At 45.7% G+C, this 12744-nt stretch overlaps 1 protein-coding gene across 1 annotated transcript in view; it reads left to right on the forward strand.

The window, feature by feature from the left end:
- The window catches only part of LOC120025062 (neural-cadherin-like), a 168536-nt gene that overhangs the window by 94757 nt on the left and 61035 nt on the right, over nt 1–12744 (forward strand). The window contains exons 5-7 of the mRNA XM_038969498.1: nt 1579–1690; nt 3546–3795; nt 10642–10784. Coding sequence (XP_038825426.1) covers nt 1579–1690; nt 3546–3795; nt 10642–10784 — 505 coding nt within the window. The remainder of the gene's footprint in view (nt 1–1578; nt 1691–3545; nt 3796–10641; nt 10785–12744) is intronic.

Raw genomic sequence — 12744 nt, forward strand, 5'->3', positions numbered from 1 at the left:
CAGATTCCAGGCGTTTCTCCTACTGCAGCGAATTCTTTATAGCACCATTAGTTACCTAACCAGCCAGTGACCTGCCCAGCCCCTCCACAACAGCCTTATCAGAGCTGACTGGCTCTCACGTTAGATTCAGCCCTCTGTTTCATCACTGCACTGCCCAGCACAGGGCTCCCTCTCCTCTTCCCTCTCTCTCCTCACTTACTGGCTTGCATCTCCTCAGGGAGCTGCATGGGCAGAGCTCAAATTACTGTGCTTCTGCTAACAGAACAGTTGTATGCTTTGGCACAGTAGTCGTGGTGTGTGTTAAAGGGGGTCAGCTGATGTTCTCTCCAGTTCTTGTTGTTTTGTTCTTCTGAGAGCGTTCTGACTCTGATAAGCGGAAGAACACTCCGAGTCTGACTGAGTGTTCTCCTCCTTAGCTGCAGGCTCTGGACTGGAAGAGAACAGCTGTTAATGCGGGCAGGAAAGCTCTCCTTACCCTCCTAATGAATAGTAGAGCAGAGCAATACACTGTATTTCATGTCAGTGGTTCTCTCCTGGTAGTCACAGGAGGAAGTTAAGACTGCATTGTGTCTCACCGCTGGTATTGATTATGAGACCCTCTCACTGGATCGACTGTCGCCACGCTACAGGTCTCCGTCTGCTGGCTAGCTGGGTTATTAAATGGCCTGGGTAAGCAATCCTAGCCTCTATGTAAATCTGTGAGGTTTGTGTCCTCCGAGCCAGGATAGGGATGTAACTGCTGCTCACGGCAGATAACAAAGAACAAGCGCTTATGAACGCACACCTTTGAGCACATGGCTAAGCGCTGACTGCACGGTGTAATGAGGGAGGGAAAGGTGTGGATTTGGAGGATTATGTTCATTTTGTGGGATTTTTTCTCTCTCTCTCTCTCTCTATGACTGGTGTATCAGTGTGAATTTCAGTGAGGAGGACGCTGTAATCCCCTGTTACCTCACTGTTCCTCTTTCAGAGGAGAGGAAGGGCAGAGGAGGAGGAGGAGGGGGGGGGGGGTGGAACGGGGAAGAAACAGAGGCAGCAGAGCATCTTTTCTCTTTTTCTTCTTTTTCTGACCCTTTTCTTCTCTTGGGGGATTGCTGTAGAGTTTGGCTCTGACTGTTAGTAGTGAAAGGGCAATCTAGTGAAAGCAGCTTTTCCTCTCCTGTGATAAATATCAGGGATGATTACTGGCTCTCTCCCCAGACTGGCCACAATCAGACACTTTCAGAAGCCCAGATATGAATGACTCTTGCTCCCTGGCACAGCCCAAGCTCAACCTTTCTGCCCTGCGATGTATTATACTTCACCTTCAACTGTACGATACTCACATTTTACTCAGTGTCTCTAGCTCACTTTCTTCTCAGTTTAAATAGATTGTATTAGCTGAGCTGCTAAAAGCAATTCATAGTAAGACAGTTAATTAGGTTTAGCAACTAATCTATCAAAGGCCTAAAGATAACTATCAAATTACCTGGAGGAGGATAATCATTTACTCCCACGCTCTCTCTCTCTCTCTCTCTCTCTCTCTCTCTCTCTCTCTCTCTCTCTCTCTCTCTCTCTCTCTCTCTCTTATTGAAACAGGTGCGTGTGATCATCACAGATGAAAATGACTGCGTTCCTGAGTTCCTGCAGTCCATTTACAGCAAAGACAGTGTGCCGGAGACTGTAACCACGGCAACCTCTCTGTTACAAGGTGAGTTCACATACACTCATACACTCTCTCTCATGGTGTAGCTCTTACAGAACCGTACACCCCCTCCATCCTCCCTCCATCCCCCCTCTTGCTCTATTGGTCATCTCATCTCATGTCCAGGGACAAAGGACAGTTCTGTTCCTAGGAGAAGACCGCACGAAGCTCCACATATTCTCTGTAGTGTAGTCACAGAAGTTGAGTATTATTCTCTAGTGCTATGTTCACCATGCTGGTTGGGTGAGGAGAGGATAGGTGTACACTTATTTGTGATTTTTATAGTACCAGAGGTGTCCTCTTGCTGATGAACAGCCTTTTATGGCAGACACCGCTGTGAGACTGCGGTGAGGCAGGTGTGTTTGGTAAAGGAGCCTCAGCAGGTGTGGTGTGCCTGCTATGTTCAACAGGTGCGTAGAGACCGACCTACCAGCAGATGTGTTAAGCTGCAATTATCGCTGTGAATCTGAACATAACAGGACTTCACCGCAGAACGGAGCGCATCTAGAGCGAACGGAACGACATGGCTCATACAGACTTTTAAGCAGCCGTGAGAACACCATATCTGGGTCACATATATGGGGACATGTAAGCTTTCAATTAAATGTTTTTTTTTTATTCCCTGTATGTTGGTCCGACGGTTTAAGGTGAAGAAGCCGAGATTCGGCTCTTGTTCCTGGGATTAGTGGGGTACGAACAGGAGGCGGTGATTGTGTCACAGAGAGAGAGAGAGACTTTACACTGGACATCATCCGGCTCCATTTGTTTAGGGCTTGCCCAGGCCACAGCAACAAGCCCTGGGATTGGCTGAAGTGGATCTGAAAGATTAGATAAACATGGATTTAGGCGTTTAGGCTGGTTTTAAAGTAGATGCAGCAACATGGTAAACAGCATCACACAACATGATTTATGAATCTATGTCTCCGACAGCTCTGTGCTGTGGTGAGGGCTGAGGAACCAAACCATAGGAGGCAGTTTCATCAGATACTCCATTTGGCCAAAGACTTCACTCCCTGTAGATCTGGGGCTCAGGCCAAGAAGGGATGTTATCTTATACTGTCAGTTAGCCCAACAATCCTTTAAAGCCTAACTGGCTCAGTATTGATGGATATTCAAATGACTCTCATTGCTAAGTCAGGAAGTGCATACTGAGGAAACGAAATATTGACTTTGATGTATGAAGTCTTCCACAGTATATGGATATGTGTCAAGGATAATGCTCATATTTGACAGTGTTGTTGGTGACATTTAAATCCATCAACCGAGGTTCCCTTGGACCAGTGGGGGCTGCTGAACAGCTCATAATAACGGCCGGAACGGAGCAAATGGAATGGCATCAAGCACCTAGAAACCGTGTGTTTGATGTATTTGATACCATTCCAGTAGTTCCACTTCAGCCATTACCACGAGCCCGTCCTCCCCAATTAAGGTGCCACCAACCTCCTGGTATCTTGGATGCTGTTGGTCTACATGATACAGAGAGTATACTGAATGCAATCTAAGGAGAATAGCAGAATGCAGGAGTTCACGGTGAAAAGGACGATTTAGCGGAAGAAATGCTGATCCCAGTCGCAGACTGAGCCCTCTCTTTTAGCAAGGCAATCACTCTGACCGTATCCCTACTCCAGTAAGTTTTCCACACAAAAGAGACATTTGGGAAAATGCTTGCCTTTTCCTAACCTTCAATTTGCTGCGATACAGAAATGTGTGAACATGCATGAAAAAACAGTAGTAATTAAGTCTAGCATCTAGACTAGTGTCACATGTTGGACATATCTGTTCTGGTTAGATGACGTTGCAGAATACAGAGATATCTCCTTATCCAACCTCCCCTCTCTACCCTGTCTCTCCCTCACTCTAGTGTCTGCCAGTGACTGTGACTCGGACCTGAACGCTGAGTTGACCTACTACACTCTGAGCCCAGACTTCAGCATCTCTCCCCACGGCACCATTTTCCCTGCAGGGCAGCTGGACTATGAGAGGCCCAACCACCTGTATGAGTTTGTGGTGATGGCTGTGGACAAGGGAGATGTGCCCCGGACAGGTACAGCCACTGTACGCATCCGCATGGCTAATGTCAACGATGAGGTCCCCGAGTTCTCCCAGCATATGTGAGTACAGTACTGCTTCTCCTCTTCATCACTATTACCATCATAAGTAAGAGTGTGGTTATTACAATCATCATCATGGCCATCATTATCATCATCATCATCATCAACATCTAAACAGGGCGCCTATTTAATTATCTCCCTTCTCTACTCATAATTTGTCTTTATTCGCCATTTTCCTTCCACCCTGCCTGCTCTTCTTGTTGTTAACCCTCACCCTGCCTATTTGTCAGCCTAGGCCATGCCATTTCACTTTCCTCTGCTCTGCACAGCTGCCTCCTCCCACAATCCAGTGCAGCTGCAGTTTCCCAGAATTCCACATGGCTGCCAATTCCCAAAATCCCTTACAGCTGCTGCTGGTCTACAACCCAAGCCGCTTCAAAACAAAACACACAACAACAAAAAAGAAAGACAAACTGGGATTTAAACATCTCTATCTGTCCTGTTCCTCTTGGGCAAGTTTCCTGCCCTGTATTAGCTCATCCGCACATTCCTTTATTTAAATGCCGCATTACCCTGCTGTTCCGGGCCGATCTGTAGTGATGCATTGAGCTGTTGTTTTTTCCCTCTGGCGTTGCTCTGGCCTGTGGCTCTTTTAATTGGACAATTTTCTGGCAGCTAGCTCTGCAAATTGGTGAGGCAGGTTCAATCAGCCATGCCTTTAGTTTGTTGTGGAGAGAATAACGCCAGCACCAGGGCAGTGTGTGTGTGCGTGTGTGTGTGTGTGTGTGTGTGTGTGTGTGTGTGTGTGTGTGTGTGTGTGTGTGTGTGTGTGTGTGTGTGTGTGTGTGTGTGTGTGTGTGTGTGTGTGTGTGTGTGTGTGTGTGTGTGTGTGTGTGTGTGTGTGTGTGTGCGCGCGCTGAAGTACAGGTTTGTTTTTCAGAGAGAGATGGAGAGGTAGGGAAAGAGTTGAGAGATGGAGTGAGTGAGTCAGACAGAGTGAGAGAGTAGAGGGAGAACCAACTGCCCACCAGGGATGTCTGTTTGAATCATTCTGATGAACAGTGGCAGGGAACCAGTGTGTGGGTGTGGCTGGATATGAATTGCTGATATGGATGCACTACTGTATGTAGATGAGTTAGCTTTTAGTTGTTGGGTTAATGTTATGGTGTGGGTAGGTGAATGGGGTTATGTGTGCTGTGATGGGAGGCTTTGTGTCGGTCTGTGTGCGGGGTGATGGGAGGCTGTGTGTGTGTGTCTAAGTGTGTGTTATGATGCTATTGCTGTGTGTATCTGTTGGGGGTTTTGTGGGAAGAATTGATTTCCTGTCAGCAGGAGCATCCCCAGTTTCCCCTGGTGATGTCCATTCTACAGAGATCTTCAATGAATCGGCGATGTTACTCTACAATGCGTAAAACCAAACAGATATTCTCTAATGTGTAACACAGTGAGAAGTTAATTGAGTAACTTGGTGATGGCCGCCAGACTGTTATTTTCATTGGGCTCAATTGGATCAGCCAGTTTCATTTGCCACTCGGTTCGCTCCCCTTTGCTGTTCATCGCTATCAGATGAAAACCTCATCTCCAACACAGAAACCTTTCAGGGAAAAAAAAGATATATATTTTCCTATTAACGAACATACAATAAAACCTCAGACGATATTTTGTGTACATTTTCGTGGGCATAGACTCATGAAATGTCCATCGAATATTGAGGGGAGTTATTGCTTTCAATACATGTAAAAAATATATGTTTAAAAAAGGCAGAAATGGAGTTCCGAGGTTTTCATTCGACAGTGACGTGTTGCTGGTGAAATCGACAAAGTGAGTCTCCTCACTCAGCCCGGTGTACACTAAGTAGATCATTACAGGGATTGTTTGCTGGCCGACAGTAACCTGAGTGATGAGTGAATTGGATAGGCAGAGAGATATTTATACATGTATTCACAGAGCCCCGGCAATCTGTTGACATTACAGAAGATGGAGAGATGCTAATGAGCACAAACAACAAGCCAGCCTCGGTCTCGGGCCGGCGCTGTGTGTTTTGTCAGTCGTTAATATGTAATAGATGTGTTGGGTAAATTGGCTAATTATATTGTGGCTGATGTCAGTCATTGTGGAGGGAAATGGGGTTAAGGGTGACAGAGCGTCTGTGTGTTTGGTGTGGTAGAGGCGGGCTGGCTGGTTGGCCGACGGGCGGGAGGATGTTGGCAGACTCTGATGGAGCAGTAGCTGGAGTTTGTGTTGAAATGAGATTGATGGGGTAGATAATGAGAGGGAGAGTGGGCACTGTGAGGTGAATACACAACCACTGTCTGTCTGCCTGGGCAGGCGCCTGCCGCGTTCACCGTTCACCCACTGCCTCTCCCACAAAATGGCCGCCCCGACTGGGAGTTGTTAGTCAGTCCTTTTGTCAGAACCCCGTCACCTGGGCCAAAGTCCATGGCGACAGGTGAGAGAGGGACAGCAGCCTGAGTCTGTGACGGGCACCCTTTGAGCGGCGGAGGCAGGTGATGGGGAGGAGCTGTGGTGTGGTGGATCCTCTCTTTATTTAGAGAAAATGGAGCCTGTGAAAATAAGGCCTTTGAGAGGTGTGTGTGTGTGTGTGTGTGTGTGTGTGTGTGTGTGTGTGTGTGTGTGTGTGTGTGTGTGTGTGTGTGTGTGTGTGTGTGTGTGTGTGTGTGTGTGTGTGTGTGTGTGTGTGTGTGTGTGTGTGTACGAGGGTGTCATTTCGTCATGGGAAATGGCCATTTGAGGCTGGTGACAGATTAAAGGTTCCGGTGTCAGTTGAAGCAGGCGGGTGACATGGGGAGGGGTGAAGGGGTTGAGAGGGTCATATCCAATCGGGGACATAAATCACAGGCGTGAAATGCCTGTCAGCTCCTCTCTGTTACCCATCAATCAGTTGTGTGGAAAAGGACCTGATGAAGAGTACAACCACTCCCATCTCCACCTCTCCCTTGATCTTCACTCTCTATCTCTCTGTTACTCTCTGGACCTCCACCCATCTTACTCTGCTTCCTTCTCACAATCACCCTCCCTTTTTCTCCTCCCTCTCCCAAACCTCTCTCCATTTGTCAACTGATTTGACATGATCGCTGATCAGTTGAATTTAGTTTTTTCATTTAGAGAAGTATCATTGTAGTAGATAATCCTTTTAGAAGACTTTGTCATCTTCGTTTGTTCTGCATAAGTTATCAAGATTGTCGCTCCATACAGTCTTGCCTGCGTGCCTATTGAAAGACAACTTGACAGGGCGCTAATCAAGTGAATGACAGGGCCCTAATCAATTCAAATCAAATGAATGAAACTGGAACATTGGTTTCCATGGAAATAGAAAGTGCATAATGCTCTTGTGTAAACAATATACCGGGAATATGACACGTCGCTCAGTATGACACATGAAAGGTTTGCAACATTTCTGCCCTAAAAAAGGTTATTTTGATTGGATAATATACAGTAGATCATCATTGTTGAGAAATTCTGTGAAGCTTCCATCCACTGGCACAGGCAGAAAGGAACACAAAGGACATGCTGTGAATGCCTTTTCCCTCTCCTCCCTACCCAGCAAAATCACTCCTTTTCTACTGACTGAGGAGTGGAGGAAGGGGTAGTAGACAGAAAGACAAGACCGAGAGACTACAGACAGACATACTACAGACAGACAGACAAGAGAGACAGACGGACAGAGCACGCTAGCTCAGTAGAAGAGTCCGTCTCTGCCAGTCTGTCAGAGTGAGTCGCTCCTCTGTCTTGTTTTTGCGTCCACTAGCTCTGAGCTGAGTGGAGCGTGGGTGGAATGATGAGCGACAACATACTGTGCCCACATTGAGGCCCTGTTTGTCTTTCCTCTGTTAGACGCACTCACATCCACGGGAACATTTCAATTGAGATGAAGCGAGAGGGTGATGGTGAAAGAGACAGCTGGGAAGACCGTGGTGCTTATATCTCTGTGTGAATCTGTTTGTTTTTGCATCACTGTGACTGTTGCATTGAAATAAACTACAGTTCTTGCTGTGTGTACAGTCTTACAGCAGAACAAGAGTGATTCTGAGAATGAGGGATGAGTGGGAGTCTGTGGGAGTGGGAGAATGGCCGTCTGTGTAGCTTTATGCGTGTTCCTGTGTTGACGAGAGTAAAAAAATAAAAAATGTGGCGAGACCCAGATACAGACACGGGAGGCAGATGGTTTGAGTCTTTGATATTTATTACATCCAAAAGGGATAGGCAAGAGAACAGGCAAAACCCGGGAGGACTAGTAAAAGAGAATAGAAAAGGCAGGAGCTCGGAATAAAACACGCTGGTTGACTTGAAACAGACAAGACGAGCTGGCAGAGAGAGACAGGAAACGCAGGGATATATACACCAGGAATAACAAGCGACACCTGGAGGGGGGTGGAGACAATCACAAGGACAGGTGAAACTGATCAGGGTGTGACAGTTCTTTACAATACAGGCCTTCTAGATTTGAAGGCCACAAACTGAACATTATAGTCAGTTTACTGTAGGTATAAATTGAATCACATTTACATAACAGCAGTAATGTGCTATCTTCTGTTCTGTCACTGCTATCGGGAGCTTCTATCACATAGCCAGTCCTGGAGCCTGCTCTGGGGTTCCCAGGCTAGGGGTCCCAGGCCAAGCGTTAGCCAATGGAATAGACTGAGAACAGACATAATTGCCCTCCATCGTGCACAATCCCGATTTCCTATGGCTCTGTGTCTTCATTGTCATTTTGTGGATTGTAATGTACAGCATGTGCATAATCAGTGGCCTTGAGTGTCAGCCCTGAAACTGCAAGGTTGGGGGTCATACCAAATACAAAAGAAAATGAGACCTGATGCCTCTCTTCTTGGCACTCAGCAGTCAGGAGATGGATTGTGGGTAAGGCCTTATGACGTCTTGTTTAGGGAGTGTAGTTGTACATCAAGCTGCATCACACTAGAAAAACATGAGATAGCCTGCTGCCCCTATTGGCTGTTCTGGCTCGGGACAAGGCTTACTTACTTTTAACTGTTTTAATGTATATGCATGATAGGAGTCCTCTAACTTGACAATGCGTATGTCTCTGTTAGGATGCACATGGTTTGAGCTTCATGATTCTTGTTTAGGTGACATGTACTGCATGTACGTGATGTGTAATTTGCATTAAGGCGCTTACAGGTGAGCCGTGATAAACGGAAATTGAACCACGTTGTTGTCAGCTCGCGTGTTATCATTAAAACATTGTTTGATTGGTTGACAAGATGAACGATGCTCATTGGTCAACCGTGTGTGGTGGCCGCTGAAGACTTCAGAAAATTCCTCTTTTGGCGCCTCGAGCGCAGCATGCAAAACTGCTTGTGTTTTGCCGACCTAGCACCCTACTCCAATTGAAGTCTATGAGACCTTCTCCGCTTACCGCGGCCCGTCTGTGAGCGTCTTTATGAGTGAATCTCCCAGGGGGAATGAACGTGGCTGGCAGTGTGAGATCAAGGTGTTCATGCATTATTTGTGTATTCTATATTTGGCATATGTTCTACATAAACTCAGCAAAAAAAGAAACGTCATTTTTTTAGGACCCTGTCTTCCATAGATAATTTGTAAAAATCCAAATAACTTCACAGATCTTCAGTGTAAAGGGTTTAAACACTGTTTCTCATGCTTTTTCAATGAACCATAAACAATTAATGAACATGCACCTGTGGAACGGTTGTTAAGACACTAACAGCTTACAGACGGTAGGCAATTAAGGTCACAGTTATGAAAACTTAGAACACTAAGAGGCCTTTCTACTGACTCTGAAAAACACCAAAAGAAAGATGCCCAGTGTCCCTGCTCATCTGCATGATCGTGCCTTAGGCATGCTGCAAGGAGGCATGAGGACTGCAAATGTGGCCAGGGCAATAAATTGCCATGTCTGTACTGTGAGATGCCTAAGACAGCGCTACAGGGAGACAGGATGGACAGCTGATCGTCCTTGCAGTAGCAGACCACGTGTAACAACACCTGCACAGGATTGGTACGTCCGAACATCACACCTGCGGGAAAGGTACAGGATGGCAACAACAACTGCCCGAGTTACACCAGGAATGCACAATCCCTCCATCAGTGCTCAGACTGTCCGCAATAGGCTGAGAGAGGCTGTACTGAGAGCTTGTAGGCCTGTTGTAAGGCATCACTGACAACAACGTCGCCTATGGGCACAAACCCACCGTCACTGGACCAGACAGGACTGGCAAAAAGTGCTCTTCACTGACGAGTCGCGGTTTTGTCTCACCAGGGATGATGGTCGGATTTGTGTTTACCGTTGAAGGAATGAGCTTTACTCGGAGGCCTGTACTCTGGAGCGGGATCTATTTGGAGGTGGAGGGTCCGTCATGTTAGTCACATGTCTGTGGAACTTGTTCAGTTTATGTCTCAGTTGTTGATTCTTGTTATGTTCATACAAATATTTACACATGTTAAGTTTGCTGAAAATAAACGCAGTTGACAGTGAGAGAGCGTTTCTTTTTTTGCTGAGTTTATTTGTGTGTGTTTGTATGACATGCTGGGCTTGGTTGCTTCTCTCCTGTGTTCCTCACAACTCTGTCATCCAATTCACTAGTTTTTTCACACTCCACCCCAACCACTTAGTGTTGTCTCCCCACTGTCACAGGCTGCCAACAGCTGTTTACTGACTGCTGTCTCCATTGAATTAGGAATTAGAACTCAAATTGTCTCCACCTAGGCCCACCATATCAGACACTCAACCAACTCTGTTTTTACCCTCCCATTAACAGCTTCATAATGCATTCATAAATCTGTGATTAAAATATGACAAGGCCTGGTGTGTTATTCGCTCATTTTCACTCTCACACTCTGCATTGTCGCTGGGGAGACGCGAGGAGAGGTGTTGATTTTGGCATGTCTCTCTGTCTCTGTCAACAGCTACCGGACCTTCGTCTCGGAGGACGCTGGGCCTAACACACTGGTTGCCACGGTGCTTGCCAAGGACCCCGACGGTGATGGAATCACCTACAAAATCACAACGGGCAACGATGAGGGCAACTTTGTTATCGACAGCCAGAAAGGTGAGACATATTGTTTACACCCCTCCCGTCCTCTTCCTCAGTGAGTCCTGCTGCTCTCTCTCCTCCCCATCCCTTCTTGTAGATATTACACTAGATGGGTGAAATGAATTGTCGTGCCATCCGCTTTGGCTGCAGTTTATTTTTAGTGCGGCTGATTTTGTCATTACAAATGTCATCAAAGGTTTACTCCAATGTCCCGCCTTTAGCCCACCAAGGAAGCAATTTGAAATCGAGAATGTGTTAAAGGCCTAAACTAATTTCATAGCCCTCCCCACCTTGGGTAAATTGCACCATTGAATCTGCATATCACATTAAAGGGTAATAAGATTACTTTGACAAATTCAATTACTCTGGAACTTCAAGGTGCAATTTCCTTTGTTCATTTCCACTGATAGTAACTGTCAGCCGAAAGGGGAGATTTTCTCAACCATATAAATAAATAAAAGCCATATAACCCTGATTGGTACAAAACAAATAACCTGCTATTCATCCATGTCACTTCAATTGCTTTAAAAGGCTGTAGAACCGCTCTTCTAAAACAACTGTTCTCACACATTTGGATGGCATTTTGTTTCTGCATTTTGTTTCTCCTCCAGCATGCATATTGAATGTATAACTGCTATCATGCACATCCATGGAGCCCCTGGGATAGGATTCAAGCTCCTTACTGTTCACAGTCATGTAACTGTCAGACCGGTCCGACTTAGCATCAGTGTATACATCCTGCTGCTACTGCAAGTTTACACACTATTATTGGACCCTATTATCTCTTACACCTATGGAGCTGCCTGGGCTCACTAGAGGGGTTTAACCCTTGTATTACTCACATCATTAAACTGATCATTAAACTGATAATTTGAGTATAAAGCCCCGATTTCAAACTATTTCTCATAGCTTCTTATTTGGTTACAATCCTTCACGGTTCATACCCATATACAGTTGAATTCGGAAGTTTACATACACTTAGGTTGGAGTCATTAAAACTAGTTTTTCAACCACTCCACAAATTTCTTGTTAACAAACTATAGTTTTTGCAAGTCTGTTAGGACATCTACTTTGTGCATGACACAAGTAATCTTTCCAACAATTGTTTACAGGCAGATTATTTCACTTATAATTCACTGTATCACAATTCCAGGAGGTCAGAAGTTTACATACACTAAGTTGACTGTGACTTTAAACAGCTTGGAAAATGCCAGAAAATAATGTCATGGCTTTAGAAGCTTCTGATAGGCTAATTGACATCATTTGAGTCAATTGGAGGTGTACCTGTGGATGTATTTCAAGGTCTACCTTCAAACTCAGTGCCTCTTTGCTTGACAACATGGGAAAATCAAAAGAAATCAGCCATGACCTCAGAAAAAAATTGTAGACCTTCACAAGTCTGGTTCATCCTTGGGAGCAATTTCCAAACACCTGAAGGTACCACGTTCATCTGTACAAACAATAGTACGCAAGTATAACACCATGGGACCACGCAGCCGTCATACCGCTCAGGAAGGAGACGCATTCTGTCTCCTGGAGATGAACGTACTTTGGTGCGAAAAGTGCAAATCAATCCCAAAACAACAGCAAAGGTCTTTGTGAAGATGCTGGAGGAAACAGGTACAAAAGTATCTATATCCACAGTAAAACGAGTCCTATATCGACATAAACTGAAAGGCCGCTCAGCAAGGAAGAGGCCACTGCTCCAAACCGCCATGAAAAAGCCAGACTACGGTTTGCAACTGCGCATGGGGACAAAGGTCGTATTTTTTTGATAAATGTCCTCTGGTCTGATGAAACAAAAATATAACTGTTTGGCCATAATGACCATCATTATGTTTGGAGGATACCATCCCATCCCAACCATGAAGCACGGGGGTGGCAGCATCATGTTGTGGGGGTGCTTTGCTGCTGGAGGGTCTGGTGCACTTCACAAAGTAGATGGCATCATGAGGTAGGAAAATTATGTGGATAT

Source organism: Salvelinus namaycush, chromosome 30 (genome assembly GCF_016432855.1).
Source record: "Salvelinus namaycush isolate Seneca chromosome 30, SaNama_1.0, whole genome shotgun sequence".
Lineage (NCBI taxonomy): Eukaryota > Metazoa > Chordata > Actinopteri > Salmoniformes > Salmonidae > Salvelinus > Salvelinus namaycush.